This window comes from Crinia signifera, chromosome 2 (assembly GCF_055691185.1).
Source record: "Crinia signifera chromosome 2, ASM5569118v1, whole genome shotgun sequence".
NCBI classification, from domain to species: Eukaryota; Metazoa; Chordata; class Amphibia; order Anura; family Myobatrachidae; genus Crinia; species Crinia signifera.
Window position 1 is genome coordinate 323,208,090 of NC_139218.1, and position 15,843 is coordinate 323,223,932.

General features: G+C 42.6%; 1 protein-coding gene and 1 long non-coding RNA gene across 2 annotated transcripts in view; one reads left to right on the forward strand and one right to left on the reverse strand.

Moving 5' to 3' along the window:
• LOC146057692 (uncharacterized) overlaps window positions 1-7,131 on the forward strand; it is a 35,063-nt gene extending 27,932 nt beyond the window's left edge. Inside the window, exons 3-4 of the long non-coding RNA XR_014469765.1 lie at window positions 4,672-4,914; window positions 6,111-7,131. This is a non-coding gene — a long non-coding RNA (uncharacterized LOC146057692). The remainder of the gene's footprint in view (window positions 1-4,671; window positions 4,915-6,110) is intronic.
• A 613-nt stretch (window positions 7,132-7,744) lies between these two features.
• The window catches only part of LOC146057693 (signal transducer and activator of transcription 1-alpha/beta-like), a 74,024-nt gene continuing 65,925 nt past the window's right edge, over window positions 7,745-15,843 (reverse strand). Inside the window, exon 24 of the mRNA XM_083169220.1 lies at window positions 7,745-13,008. Coding sequence (XP_083025346.1) covers window positions 12,899-13,008 — 110 coding nt within the window. The 3' untranslated portion in view covers window positions 7,745-12,898. The remainder of the gene's footprint in view (window positions 13,009-15,843) is intronic.

The window sequence follows — 15,843 nt, forward strand, 5'->3', positions numbered from 1 at the left end:
ATTTGACCAAGGTAGTAGAGATGTTACAGGCTCACAGCTGGAACATCCAATGGCCCAAGTCTACGATGGTTCTCGCACAGTCTATGCTGCATCTATTCTGTCTAACACCGTATTCCTACCGGTCGACAGACACAGGACCCTATAGTCCTGCATTCAGGATCTCCTTTCCATTTCTCCTTTTGAGGGCAGTCTTCACAGCTCTGTCTGGCAGGACAGTTGCTCCGTGGCCACCCAGTGTAGGTGCAGTCAGATGCCACAACGATCACGTATGTATCCCATCAAGGCGTCAAGTGCAGTCGGTCAGCTATGGCAAAAACCAACTGCATATTCCAGTGTGCAGAGAAAAACATTCCATCCTTTATCAGCCATCTTCATACCTGGAGTTCTCAATTGGGAGGCACACTTTCTAAACCATCAGACCCTTCAGGCTGGCAAATGGTCACTCCATCTGGAGGCATTCCCGATGCGGTTTCAGAAGTGGGGCATGCCAGAAGTGGCATCTTGCCACAATTTCAAGGTCACCTTGTACGCGTCTCGGACCAGGGAGCTGGGAGCCTGCATAGGGAATGCCTTTTCAGTCCCGGGGAACCTGACAGCTGATGTATATGTTCCCTACAATCTCATTGCTTCTGTGGGTCATTTGCAATTTAAAAGCTGGAAGGGGTAATGGTAATCTTCGTGGTCCCAGATTGGGCAAGGTGGGTCTGGTATGTGTCACTCCAAGGTCTTTTCTGTTGGACTTATGATCCGCATCATTCTGTGTATCAACCTACTCATCAGAGCACCTGTACCTCCAGCTTTGACGGAGTGGCTGTTGACCTCCCTGTTGAGAGCCAGGGGGGGGTTTGCCTACAAAGTTATCCATAGCATGCTCCAGGCGCACTACAGAATTTGGAGGGTGTACTTTTCCTAGTGTTGTAGGGGTTTTAAGCTCTCAGATACTGCCTTTCCTGCAGAAAGAATTAGAAGCAGGCCTGTGTCTTTCCTCTCTGAAAATCCACATTTCTGCTTTGTCTATCCTGTTTCACAGGAAGCTTGCTTTATTGACGGATGATTGTACTTTCATTCAGGGTGTCTTTCACATTCAACCGCTTTTTGTACCTCCGGTGGCTCCGTGGGACCTTTCCTTGATCCTTTAGGCTTTTCAGTGTCCACCCTTTAAATGAATATGTTCAGTGGATCTCCCTTGACTTACGTGAAAGACTGGCCATACCTTTTGGCTCGGTGGGTTCTGATTTATCTGCTCTTTCCTGCAGCTCTTCATTTTAAATTTTTCACCTGCATAGGGTGGTCCTCAGAACCCAGCTTTGTCACCTTCCCAAAGTGGTGTCTCTGTTCCAAATAAACCAAGAGATGATTGCTCAGGTCTTTCTGAGGTCTGGGAACTGTTTTTTTGTTCTGTAAAGGTGCCCATACACGCTGTGATAGCAGCCGTGCATTATGTGCTGCGTCGGATCGCATGCGATTTCATGCGCTGCGATGCATTCCGCGGCCAGTACAAAAAGTATGTGCAGCACATACTTTTTGTATTGTGTGATGGGATACCCATGGGAGCGTGCATCGCAGCGTGTATGGGCACCTTAAGGGTTCCACAATCGTGGTTGGTTTGCAATGAAACAAACTATTGCTCGCTGGCTTCACTCTGTCATTCGGCAGGATTACATGGGCTCTTTTCTCCCAGTTCCAGCGGGGGTGAGAGCTTATTCCACTCGGTCTGTTGGTTCCTCATGGGCTGTTCAGGGTGGTGCTACAGCAGAACAGATTAACCAAGTGGCAACTTGGTTGCTCGATAATACGTTTTCTTTATCATCTGGCAGGTGACACTGACGTCTCATTCAGGGTTTACAGCAGGGAATACTGGGGTCTAGGCAACCAAAAATGTTTTAAAACAGATTGGCTCCGCCCCTCTAATACTCCGCAATCCTCCAGTTATAAAATTGTGCAGAGAGAGCTGCTCACAGTGTAGCCATATTCCAGCAATAGTTGCACTAGGCTTATATTTTTCACTTGGTACTTATATATTAGTTGGGCGCCCACTATAGTTAGTATGCTCAAACCCCCACTATCCATGTCGAGTTGATTTTATAAAGTGTGGCGAGCGCAGCAAGCCACCGAGCCCGAAGCAAACAGAACACTGGTCACGCCACCCACATTATTGGGTGCTGGCCACAACCCCTATTATTGCACATAATAGGCCCTTGATCATTTTCAGCTCCAGACCCATTTAGACCTTATTCTGGCTCTGGCTGTGCCTACTCTCACCTTGCATCTGCACATGCACACAAGAGACTGAACAAATTAGAATAACCCCCATTATGGCTGAGAATTGCACTGTTATGTTCTGGTTACTTTTCTGTTTACAATTTTATTATACAGATGAGTGCCTACATATATTTTACACATTCTTGTTGTGTGTAATTAATTATGATATACATTTTCATTAACAGATGGCAGACTTGCAAGAAAAAGTAGACATCAGAATAGAGAAGAAAATGATTAGTTTGCACCATGATGGTGTACGCCAGTGGTTCCCAAACTGTGTGCCGTGGCTCCCTGGTGTGCCTCGGGACACTTGCAGGGGTGCCACGGGTTGGTGGACCAGTACCAAATCATATTATTCATGATCATTATTTATGGACAAAACCAGTGCTGGTGGCTGCCAATCATAAAATATGTGTACACACAGAAGCAAATCATGCACTTTAAACACATAACTGACCCTAAGAAGCACATATAAACACAATCTACTTAATTTTATATATAGTTTTTTGGGCCTAGGGGTGCCGTGGAAAAATTCTGATACTCTAGGGTGCCGTGATTCAAAAAAGATTGGGAACCCCTGGTGTACGCAATATTAGTGAAATGATGCGACATTTGAATTAATTTGTGTCCAAATAATTATTTCCAGGTGTTAGTCCTCCACCAGAATTAAGAAGAAGGTTTTACCCCAACAGAAAAGATATCCTTAATATAATGCACAAAGCAAAATATGCCGGACGGAATTCAGCAATAGACCAAGACAATCTATTAAATATTTTGAATCAATGGCAGCAGAAAAATCCAAAAATGAACGTGTATTGTAGACCAACTACAGCTACAGATGATGTGGCTGATAATAATACATTTCTGTTATGCTATCAAACAGAGTGACAGAAAAAGATGCTAGAAAAGTATGGCAACCAAATAACCTTATTGGATGCAACATACCGTACCACCCGATATGCACTACTACTCTTTTTCCTATGTGTGAGGACAAATGTTGGCTATGCAGTAGTTGGTGCATTTGTAACCCAGCAGGAAACATCAGCTTGTATCCTTACAATTTTTCAAAACCTGGAACCCATCATGGAAACCAAATTGTTTCTTGGTGGATTTCTGTCAGGAAGAGATCAATGCTATAAGAGATTTGTTTGAAGGTTTGTCATTAATTTTATATACAGTTTATTATATATAGTAATGACTATATAAAAATTGTCCTTCTCTACTACGCCCTACCCTTCTCTCTGCTGCTCTTTTCCTTCCTATTACATGTCACATTAATACTAAGTTTTTCTACAGAATTAAATTAGCTAGGTCTGTTCTGGCTTGCAATGTGTCGTTATGGGGAAGAAGGGGTATCGGCACAAGTTATGTGCACTCATACCGCTTCTCCCCGATTTATTAAGGAGCCATCGTGCGGTAAAGGACAGGGGTGCTATGCGCCCCTATCCATATTGGCGCTGCTATCTAAATGATAATAGGCCGAATGTATGAACGGTCAGCATCGCTGACCATTCTGCCCGATGCTGGTTTTGGCTTCACAAGCAGTAGGCTGGCGCTGTCCCTGCTGTTGGCTCTGGGCTGTGCTGGGGATCTCACGTGAGAATCGAGATCCCACGCATGCCCAGTCCAGCCGGCCGGGGGGGAAGGAGACGGCGCATCAGTGTAAACTGATGCGCTATCTCCAGGAGGGGACATCGCCGGAGGGGGGAGTTAGCGCCCCCGCTTAGTCAGACAAGATAATGCACCTTGTTGGTCTCTCCTCCTGCTTTGCCTTGTTAATGAGGAAAAGTAGGAAGTATTATAGCTGTGCGATATGCGCTGCTATAATACATCTGCCCCAGTGTCACTAATAATGCATCATTTTTATAGGTAATTGTCAGTTGAACATTTTCTTTGTGACTATAAAAAAAAAATCTTTAGATGTGGAGGTATTATATATTAAAGGCTGGGTCTCTATATAACAGGGCTGGGCAACACAGGCCCTCCAGATGTTGATGAACTACACATCCCAGGATGCTTTGCATTAGTTTTGCTATGTGGCCATGCTGAAACTGATGCAAGGCATGCTGGGATGTGTAGTTCATCAACATCTGGAGGGACGGTGTTGCCCAGCCCTGCTATATAAGATGGCTACTATGAGCTTTTAAGATAACATGTTGCAAAAGTAGTCAAAAATGTTTTGTATAGTCATAGAGTTGGTGATAATACAGGTTTAAAATTTTTGAATAAAATGCTATAAACATCCTCTATTTAAGTGTTAAAATAGATACAGATGTAATATATATATATATATTTTATTTATTGATCAATATTACATTTAAAACCGTGCATTGCAAACTTCGCTATTTAATTATGGCATTGCATTTGTTTTTGATTGATCACATTTTATTAAAATGTTCTTCTTTTTAGATACCAACATTTTACTGTGTGATTTCCACCGTGAGAAAGCTTGGGTCGAATGGTTGAACAAAAAAAGATCACTGTGCACTCAGTTCACGTAAAGTGATTTTGAAAATGCTTCGCAATATAGCATGTGCCACAAACATGGAGGAGCACGGTATGGCTATTCGTACTTTAGAAGAAAGTGTAATCTGGAAAACTAACAATGCTTTGAAGCAATGGTTCTCAAAAAAATGGATGCCAGAAATACAGGTGAATGATGATCTGATACTTATTTGTTTCATTACCTGTTGTATGAATGAACAATTATATTGTAAACTGTATCATTAAAGATTGGAGAAAAACACACACACACACACACACCAATCTATATAATACTGTAGACCAGAGTGTTTAAAACTCTGACCTGAAGGCAACCTAACATTGCATAACTATGATCTAATATTGAAAAAACATTTATCCCACACAATCCGTAGGAGTCACATATAGTATTACTATATATTATAGAGAAAGGTATTTTTGCAACGAATCTTCTTAAATGTTTGGCATTATTGCAGGAATATGCGCCAAATGGTTATATTCATTTAGTCCTTTGGGGTCAATTGTGTTGAGCCTGGCAATCCATCTAGCTTCAAGTTTTTTTAATTTGAGTTCAAGATTGCCCCCTCTAGGGTCCTTTGGGAAGTGATCGATGAGCATCTATCGTAAAGTGGAAACTTGATGGTCCATTGCTAAAAAGTGTCTAGCAACTGGTTTTTCAGAGCTTTGTTTGTTTGATCTTGGGCAAGGTATAAATGATAGGAACAACAGGATAATCAACAGTTAAATATACAGTAGGATGGTTTTCTTGTCAATCCAACCTGCATTTAGTCCAATGGTCAGTAAATCATCCACCAGTATCTCAGTGGTTTTGGTGGGATTTTGTCTAAGATGAGTGTACGTATGGTAATCATTTAATTGTCTCTGAATCTCAGTCATAATGGGTCCAATCTTGTAGGACGATCGCCCCGCCCTTATCGGCGGGACGTATGACAATATTGGTATTATTTTTCAGAGACTCAAGGGCTTGTTTTTCACTAATCGATAGTTTAAAGTATCTGGGTTTTGTATTTCATCACAACCTGATGAAAAATGTTTGAATACATTTGAAACGTTGGTTCACTATGTCTGATTCCTGAGTCGTTTTTACTGGAGTGCCACCCACATGCACACGGATATATATATATATATATATATATATATATAATCAAAACCCCACCCCACATCATCAATCAAAATACAGGTGAACTCACTGCATACACGGCAGGTGTGCGCTCAACGGTGGTCCTGGATTTCTGTCTCAGTGGGTGCATCAACAAAAGGTTACCCCAGAGCAGATGTTAGCTGTTTTCCATGGTATATACTATTTATTTATTTTTTAAATTATTAAACACATTTTTTTTTAATAGGTACGTGGAGTTCAATTTGAAATGCTCGCAATATTACAGAAAATACAGGGAAGATGTTCCACAGTTTCTACAAAACCGGACGAAGGATTTTGTTAAAAAAGTCATGGAAAAAATGACCAGCAACCTTGATGAATCAGACATTACTATTATAAATCCGGAAATTGGCTCTTTTCAAGTTAAAATACCAAAGGACAGTCCTACAAACATCTACAACATCAGAATTGAAGAACTTTGAGGAGTTACCTCCTTGCAGAGTAACCAAGAGAACAGCATTGATTCGGTCTTATACCAAAACTGTAAAAGAGCTTACTGATACAGTGTATCTAATATTGAAACACTAATCTGCTCCCTGAAGGGTTTACTCGAAACTGCAAATTTACAGATTCCTATAGAATGTGGTTTGCCGTTAATTGAGACACCCCAAAAAATAAAAAAATATTTTGGACAAATATGACCCACTACTTAAACGTATCTATGGAAAGCCAAAACAACCTGCGTCACAGAGGGTTGGTGAAAAGGCAGAAATGCTGAGGCAGGATGTTTGGAACAAATTCCAAGCAAAGATGAAACCTGGGCTAAAATTTATGCTTTTAGACTAACGTACAGTGATAGAGATGTAATAACCAATGGTGATTGGCTGGATGATAATATCATCAACGCTTGTCAGCAACTCATTTCTATAAAATTTCCTTCAGTGGTTGGGATTTGTGACACCCTGCTAGAGCCACAGAATTGTATTTCTAGTATTGATGTTGATTGTGTCATACAGATCCACCATTTGGGTGGTGTCACATAGTTCAAAATGTGTGCTCAATATTTATGACTCAATAAAGCCATTTCACATCACAGATAAACTGAAAGAACAAATTACTAAAATGTATGCACCACTGTTTTCAGGTGAATACTCAATACTTGATGTAACTTTCAAGTGTTGTCAGAAAAAAATTGGCTGCAATGACTGTGGCTTATTTTCAGTAGCAAAGGCAGTGGGTGAGATTTAATAGGATAAGAGATTCAGAAAATGAGATTTTGTGAGAAATCTCCAGTTTTTTAAAAGCGGCAATCATTTACACTGCAAAATCAAACTGATTTTGCAGTGTAAATGATTGCCGCTTTAAAAAAACTGGAGATTTCTCACAAAATCTCTCACTTTCTGAATCTCTTATCCTATTAAATCTCACCCAGTGTCTCTGGCACTAATTTAAATGATATTCAATTTGTGCAAAGGGAGATGAGACATAATTTACTGAAGTGCATAGAAGCATAAGAAATGACCATGTCCAAAAAAAGAAGACCCTTCAGATCGTTAAAAAAAAAAAAAAAAATGACTACATTCCGTATATGCAAAATTCACAAAGAAAAAGATATGATGGTTGAACGTTCAAGCTGCAAAATGTGGTACCACCTAGACTATGTGGGACTACAGTCAAATGATAAAAGTGTTCTGGGCAGAAAAAATATTTCTGTCATGATTGTACAAAGACTGCCAGTTTGAAAAAAAAGCCACAGAAAATTAATTGCAAGAGAGAGTATAGGATCAGTGACTGCAAATGTTACTACTAATAAGAATGTTTAGGCCAGGAAGTCAACCCTCACTAAAAAAAAATAAAAAGAAAATCAAATCCTACAAAGAGTTACATGTTTTATGTACATCTACACAATTTTTTTTTTTTTTTTGTGGTTACTGTAGCTATTTCTGTAACACTGAACATTGCCATCAAAGTGGTAACATTTAAAACTTCATCCACATACAGTAACCATACTTGCCGACTTCTATGCTGGGCAGGGCAGCCAGCTCACTGAAGTAGGGGGGCGTGGCCATCGCCGGGAGGGGAAGGGGCGGTCCGGGGGCGGAGCAATGGACGGGTTGCTCTATTGGGAGTGTGGCTATAGCAAACTTGTCATTTTAGCCCCGGCAGTGCAATGTCAGTATTTCAGTCATTGCACTGCGGGGGGCGGGGCTAAAATGACGCGATCGCGTCATTTGACCCGCGGACACCCCCGCCGGGAGGGGGGTCCCAGGTGATGGATGGAAATGCAGGAGGGTTGCCCCCCTTTCTGGGGGGCCGGCCGGGGGACCCGATTTGGCAACCCTGACAGTAACCCTATGGATGTGACAAAGCATCCAAACCTCACCACCAGTACTACAAAGATAAATGTAAGAGTAATATTGACCCCTTTCGAATAGACTGGTTTGGACCTGTTTCATCCAACTCCAATGGACCTGGCCTACAAATCTGATGAAAATAAGTGTCTCATCTGATGTGTGGCATGGTCTACGATGCATCCGAGCAATAGATCCTTGGTGCTGCACCAAAGATCTATCGCAGGCATTCTCAACCTTGGTCCTCAATTCAAGTGTGACTTAATTAGTACCTGAGTTAATGTGAACCATCTGTGCAGAAACCTGGATGTCCTTAATACCTGCACTGTTGGAAGTCTAAAGGCCATTGCTCACTACTTATTCTTCTAGATCTTTCTGCTGCGTTTGACACTGTGGATCACACTCTTCTTTTACAAAAACTACACTCCCTAGGTCTTAATGATACAGCCATTTCCTGGTTCACATCTTACCTATCTGATCGCTCTTTCAGTGTTCGCTTCTCTGAGACTACCTCCTATTTAGTTTAGTTCCGCAAGGCTCAGTCTTAGGTCCTCTGCTTTTCTCCATCTATACTTCCTCGCTTGGCAAACTAATCAGCTCTTTCGGATTTCAGTATCACTTGTATGTGGACGATACTCAAATCTATCAACCCCAGAGTTCTCACCAGTGGTTTTGGGCCGAGTCTCTGAATATCTCTCTGCCATCTCATTTTGGATGTCTTCTCGCCAACTCAAACTCAATACAGGTTGAGTATCCCGTATCCAAAATGCTCGGGACCAGGAGAATTTTGGATAACGGATTATTCCGTATTTCGGAATATTTTAATATTTCAATGATGTATTTTGAAGTATCTTGCATTTATGCTGTATAAACACATAATATACACACAAATATATTTTATTACCACATAAAATACACACAAACATATTTTAATTGTTCAAAAAACAAGGTTTCAAAATGTGAAACAAAATGTGTGTACTATCTCAGCACTGAATTTGAATGCCAAGCAATCATTGTCTTGCACATATACAGTGCCAGTTACATATCATGTCCCCAGTGATGCTGTTACATATGTCCCCAGTGAGTTTTTAGCAAAAAAAAATATTTTTTTCACTTTCTGGAATGTCCGTATTTCGGAATAATTCGGATAACGGATATTCGGATACGGGATACTCGACCTGTATTTCCAAAACAGAATTACTTATATTCCCGCCAACTAAGTACAGTTACCATCCTGATATCTCCATCACTGTTGACAACTCGACAATCTACCCTACCCCACAAGCTCGTTGCTTAGGGTTCATCCTCGGCTCTGAACTGTCCTTTCTTCCCCACATTCAATCTGTCTCCAAATCATGTTACATGCATCTAAAAAACATGTCCAAAATACGACCATATCTCACACAAGGCTGGCTGCAGTAGCGTCATCAGCCTTCCCAAGCAGCAGATTCCGTTACAGAGTCTTATATAGCGCAGCAGATTCCGTTACAGTTTCTTATATAGCACAGCAGATTCTGTTACAGTGTCTTATATAGCCGGCGATGGGCGGCGGTAAGGGGGGCGTGGATGTAAGAGCATCCCCCCCTTTCTCCCTATGTGGGGGGGGGCGGGGCTTTTAGTATTTTGCTATGGGGCCTGTGAAGTTCTAGTTACGCCCCAGGTTTTTTCTGCTTGCCTCCAGAAACGCAACAAGCAGAAGTCAGACTACACCCTCCCAATATGAGGGTGGGACTCTGCCATGTGGATATTTCATGTTTATTAACACATTCTGTGGGGAGGTGAAGGGTCCCATATGTGTATGGGGAAATGTGTTCATCAACAGTGGCAATGGTATAACGGCATGTGGCTTTATGTATAATGGGTATTACAAAGTTTGCTGAAATGTGTAGGGAGCATTACGGTGTGTGGTATAATGTTAGGCCGTGCCCCCTTTTTGCCATGCAAGAGCACCGCCTACTACAAATCGGAGGGGGGGGGGGTGCAAAACATGCCCGTGCTCTGGGCACAGTAGCACCTAGCTACACCACTGCCAGGGTGTGTTTATAAATAAATGCGGGGGTGGTGGAACCGCTGGTGCTATCCCCAAAAATGCTAAGGGGTCTCCAGCGCTGATTCCCGGCCATTTGCGGCGCACAGATATCAGCATAAACCATTACTTAGTTAAGCCTGAATATGAGCATCAAGGAGGGGAGGACTTAATACTAATGAATGATCCCAATTCTAAAGCTGCATGCTGATCACACGGCTTTCGATCCCTAAGGACTATGGACATAGTATAGCAATATTCCGGAGGGCCAGTGACACCAGTGCCGCTTTTTAGCGGGTATTTTGCAAATCTCGCACAGCAACGTTGGCACTCAAAGGGTTAATAATTAATTGCATACAGCACCAGCGATTTACCATGTGCTTTACTAGTTGGTAATAAAACAACAATGGGTAATAACAGGTAAGTCACATTTTCCCTGAATGCGAGCAAATGGACGGTAATTGGGCGATTGAACATAGAAAGAAGGCACGTCATGCACATGTAAGGAGAGCGGCTGGCTATGCAGAGCATCGTGGCTGTGGAGATCCATTAGATTTTGGACAGGTTTCTTCCACATGTGAGCAGGGCCCTGTTTCTGTCATTACGGTTTTGTACCCAACTATAAAGCACATTGACAAATAATAATAATAATAATAGGAATGGTGCGGTCACAGATCTGCACTGTGGGAATATCAGCCTTATGTGTTCACAATGCACCCTACATCAACCCCATTAGAGCCACTGATATGTACTACTAGAATCAGTGCATTTCATGCATATGTATTACCAGAATCAGTGCATTTCTGTTATCTACATACTGTCTTACATACGGTACATATTGGAATACTCCATATAAAGTCAAACACTTATATTTGTGTGACATTGAATGTTGCAAGCAAAGCTAAAGGCTCATACACACTAGACCAGGCGTGGCTCCAGCTGTTGTGAAACTACACATCCCAGTATGCTTTACCACAGTTTTAACATTCCCTAAAGGCAAAACTGTAGCAAGGCATGCTGGGACATGTGGTTTGACAACAGCTGGAGAGACAAAGGTTGGCCAAGCCTGCACTAGACTATGTGTTCAGTGAAAGATATTGTTGAACAATTTCCCATAACTTTTCCAGTGTCCTAGACCAACGACATTCTGCATACACACTGAACTGTAATATGGAGCTTTTTGTGAAAGACATAGCCAAAATTGAGCCGTACTTTCAGAAACCCTTATTAACGACCCATGTTCATTGCACATTGTTCATTGCATACAGACTGGACAATATTTTGAATGATATTGTTCAGAAGGGCGAAACTGAACAAATTGCTCAAAATATCACCCAGTGTGTACACACCATAAATCTATTTTACTGCAGACATGGGGGGTTAAGGCAGTACAGGTTGAGTATCCCTTATCCAAATATTCCGAAAACCATAGTCTCCCGAATATACTTTTATTTATATTTTTTGCTAAAAATCTAATGGTTACATCTGTAACTGGCACTACTGGGGAAATAACATAACGGACACTAAATATGTACAAGGACATGATTGGTTGGCATTCAAATTCAGTACCTGAGATTGTACACAAACTTTGTTTTTATGTTTTGAAACCTTGTTTCATGCACAAATAAAATATGTGTGTATTTCATGTGTTTGTACAACAGATACCTCCGATAACAAAGATACCTCATTCAAATATAAAAATATTCCAAAATACAGAATAATTTGTTATCCAAAATTCTTCTGGTCCCGAGCATTTTGGATAAGGGATACTCAACCTGTACAACCCAATTCAGCATTTCAGAAAATGCCCCAAGCTGAAGACAATTCACCAACTCAAACTACTGAGCTGCCATGTAATAGTTCACTTTACTTATGTTGACACGGCTGATACTGTAAAGTCACCATGGTTCCCGAAAGATTCAGTGATTTGCAGCCAATGAAAAACACTTATTGCAATGGTTCCCAAACTTTTCTGCATCACAGCTCCCTACTATCAGAAATTTTGTCATTGCACCCCAAGGACAAAAAAATGTTATGGAGTAATTTAGAAAAATATATCAAATTAAGTAAATTGTGTTTATATGTAATCCTTAGGGTCAGTCTTTAAGGTCTTACATTAAAGGAACCAATGGAATGTATCCTGTAACTTGCTGGTCCAATTTACCACTACTACAGTGCGATTCCCCTATTGCTGGGAAATCTTCATTGTCCAGGGAGACCACAATAGTACTTGCTTCAGCTAATTCAGCTTACGCTGGTTTCCCGAGGCTGTGACCACACTACCTATGACTGTTGTTCTCTGTACAGGTAGAACTATAACTATATCTGGGTAGTGTTAGTGCCACACTGTATTCCCATATATATTAGTAGGGCAGATGAATTTCATCTTTGATAATTCCATCCATGCCTTTCTTCTGATGACTTTTCTACTAGTTACAGGTCTTTGATAACTATAAATTTCACATACCCTATTGTACATTGTATATATTCAATTGTAAAGCTCAAATGATACATTCAGACTCCAGACAAAAGACTGTAGGGCATATACGATGTGCATATTTCCACAACTCGGTATGTATAAAGGACATGAGAGCAGGAGATGCTTCCATTCATACAATAGTGGATCTGGTGAAGAAGGTTCCAGCTGTGTCCTACTGGTCATTGCAAGTTGACAAAAGAATCCATGGACAGTTCATGATAATCTCTGGAAGGGCTTGAGAAGAAAGGATCAATATTTGGATTTATCAGAAGCTTTTCCATATGAATTTCTAGATGGAGAAAATAAATGTACGTAAGACCCTAAGTCCCACACGGAGCAAGTAATGTAATAGATGCAAGTTACTCCCTAAGTCCCACACGGAGCAAGTAATGTAATAGATGCAAGTTACTCCCTAAGTCCCACACGGAGCAGAGTAATGTAATAGATGTAAGTTACTCCCTAAGTCCCACACGGAGCAGAGTAATGTAATAGATGTAAGTTACTCCCTAAGTCCCACACGGAGCAGAGTAATGTAATAGATGCAAGTTACTCCCTAAGTCCCACACGGAGCAGAGTAATGTAATGGATGTAAGTTACTCCCTAAGTCCCACACAGAGCAGAGTAATGTAATGGATGTTAGTTACTCCCTAAGTCCCACACGGAGCAGAGTAATGTAATGGATGTAAGTTACTCCCTAAGTCCCACACGGAGCATAGTAATGTAATGGATGTTAGTTACTCCCTAAGTCCCACATGGAGCATAGTAATGTAATGGATGTTAGTTACTCCCTAAGTCCCACATGGAGCAGAGTAATGTAATGGATGTTAGTTACTCCCTAAGTCCCACACGGAGCAGAGTAATGTAATGGATGTTAGTTACTCCCTAAGTCCCACACGGAGCAGAGTAATGTAATGGATGTTAGTTACTCCCTAAGTCCCACACGGAGCAGAGTAATGTAATAGATGTAAGTCACTTCCTAAGTCCCACACGGAGCAGAGTAATGTAATACAGATGGGGCAGGCCTCTTCTTTGCTGGCGAATCGCCAGAACGTCAGCGCTGGCAATCCGCTTGCGGCCTCACAAGCCGGCGGTGACCTGGGGGAAGCGCCATCGGAAGGGGACGCGCGCGCGTCCCCTTCTCGCTATAGCTATGGCGCTGGCAGGGGATGGCGGCTGGCGTCGCCATCCCCTGCAAAGATGGGACCTGCCCCATCTGTAGCTGTAAGTTACTGCCTAAGTCCCAATATACGATTTGGGACAGAATTCACCCGATTCAAGTGGATCGGGCCGCAAAATCGGGCCAAATCGCATGTGCAGACACCCCTTCCGACCTGATGCGTGGTCCTGTGCACATTGGGTCAGAGTCGGGAGGTTCGACGGGCTGCACATAAGATTTGGTAAATCATATGGGCAGCCTGGATGCAGGCAGGGGCAGTAGGCAGTGAATGCAGCGAGGGGACCAGAGAGCCGGGTATGTGAATACAGGCAGTGGGCGCACATAGAAGGTGGAGGGAGTTGGAGCCAGGTTGCATAGGGGAAGCCGGGCAGCAGGCGAACATAGAAAAAAAAAGTCATACAAATGAATGGGCAGCCAGTGATTGGCTTAGAGCTCTCTTAGTCAATCAGCGATTGGTTGAGAGAGCTCTCAGCCAATCACTGACTGCCCATGCATTTGTATAGGTTTTTTTTTTCTTCCCCTACGCTACCCGGCTCCCTCCGCCTTCTACATGTGCCCGCTGCCCGGCTTTACATACCCGGTTCTCTGGTCCCCTCGCTGCCTTCCCTGCCCGGCTCTCTGCACACAGCCCCTTCTATGTTTCTATGGTTTTCCAGAACCTCAGGTGAAATTGTGGAGGTGGCACCTTCTCTATGAGAATCATCCTTAATTTCATCATAGTCAAACTCAGCCCCCCTAGAATTATTAGCCCCAGGCAGCTTCCTAAAAGTAGAGCTGGCAAGTCCCACACTGAGCAAAGTAATGTAAAGAAATGTAAGCTCTTAGGAGCAGAACCCTTAATGTATCTTTGATGGCACCAAATCCTGTGGTGTTCTGCCACCCTGATACTTTCTCTTGTGTCCTCTGTTGATGCACCTACGTTTATGTAGCCTGTACTTGTCTTCTGTTGTATTAAATTGTAAGTCCCTGTTTTGCATATTCTATATACTCTGTGATTGGGCACTGCGAGTACCATGTGGAGCCATATAAATAATAAGAATAATTGGTACTCTTTATTTAGAACGGCGCCCACGATTTTGATCGTAAGCCTCGTTAGTAAAAAATCGCGGGCATTGAATGCACTAAAAAAATCGGGTCCGATGCGACCGACGCGATGCCCGCGATTTCCCATAGGGAACAATGTTAAATGTCTCAATTGACCCGATTTTTCCATAGGAAACAATGTTAAATGGCCCACAGAGGCCAAATAGGCACCCTGAAGTGTGAAATGGCCCCCACAATTGTTAACGCCACCCCACGATCAACGTCAACCCGAAGCGTGGCGAGCCCCGCGAGGGTACACGGACAGCTGTGAAGCCCGCGAGGGGACGCGGATACCTGTGAAGGTATCCGCGTCCCCTCGCGGGGCTCGCCACGATTCGGGCTCGCCACACTTTCTATTCTCAACTCCACGCCGACGTGGATAGTGGGGGTATGAAAAGGTCGTAGGACGCGTACCGCTGCGCTCGCAACGCTTCGGGTTGACGTTGATCGTGGGGTGGCGTTAACAATTGGGGTGGCCATTTCACACTTCAGGGTGCCTATTTGGCCTCTGTGGCCCATTTAACATTGTTTCCTATGGAAAAATCGGGTCAATTGAGGCATTGAACAGGAAAATCGGGTCAATTGAGACATTTAACATTGTTCCCTATGGGAAATCGCGGGCATCGCGTCGGTCGCATCGCACCCGATTTTTTAGTGCATTCAATGCCCGAGATGGCCACGATGGGCGCCGTTCTAGGTAAAGAGTACCGAATAATTAAGAAGAAGACTTTAAGTCCCGCACTGAGCAAAGTAATGTAATGTAAATAAATGTAAGGCCATAAGTCACCCATTGTAACACGTTCTACTGTACATGTGACACTTTTAGCACTTAAAACTGCTACTTCTCAGTAGTGTGATAACTTC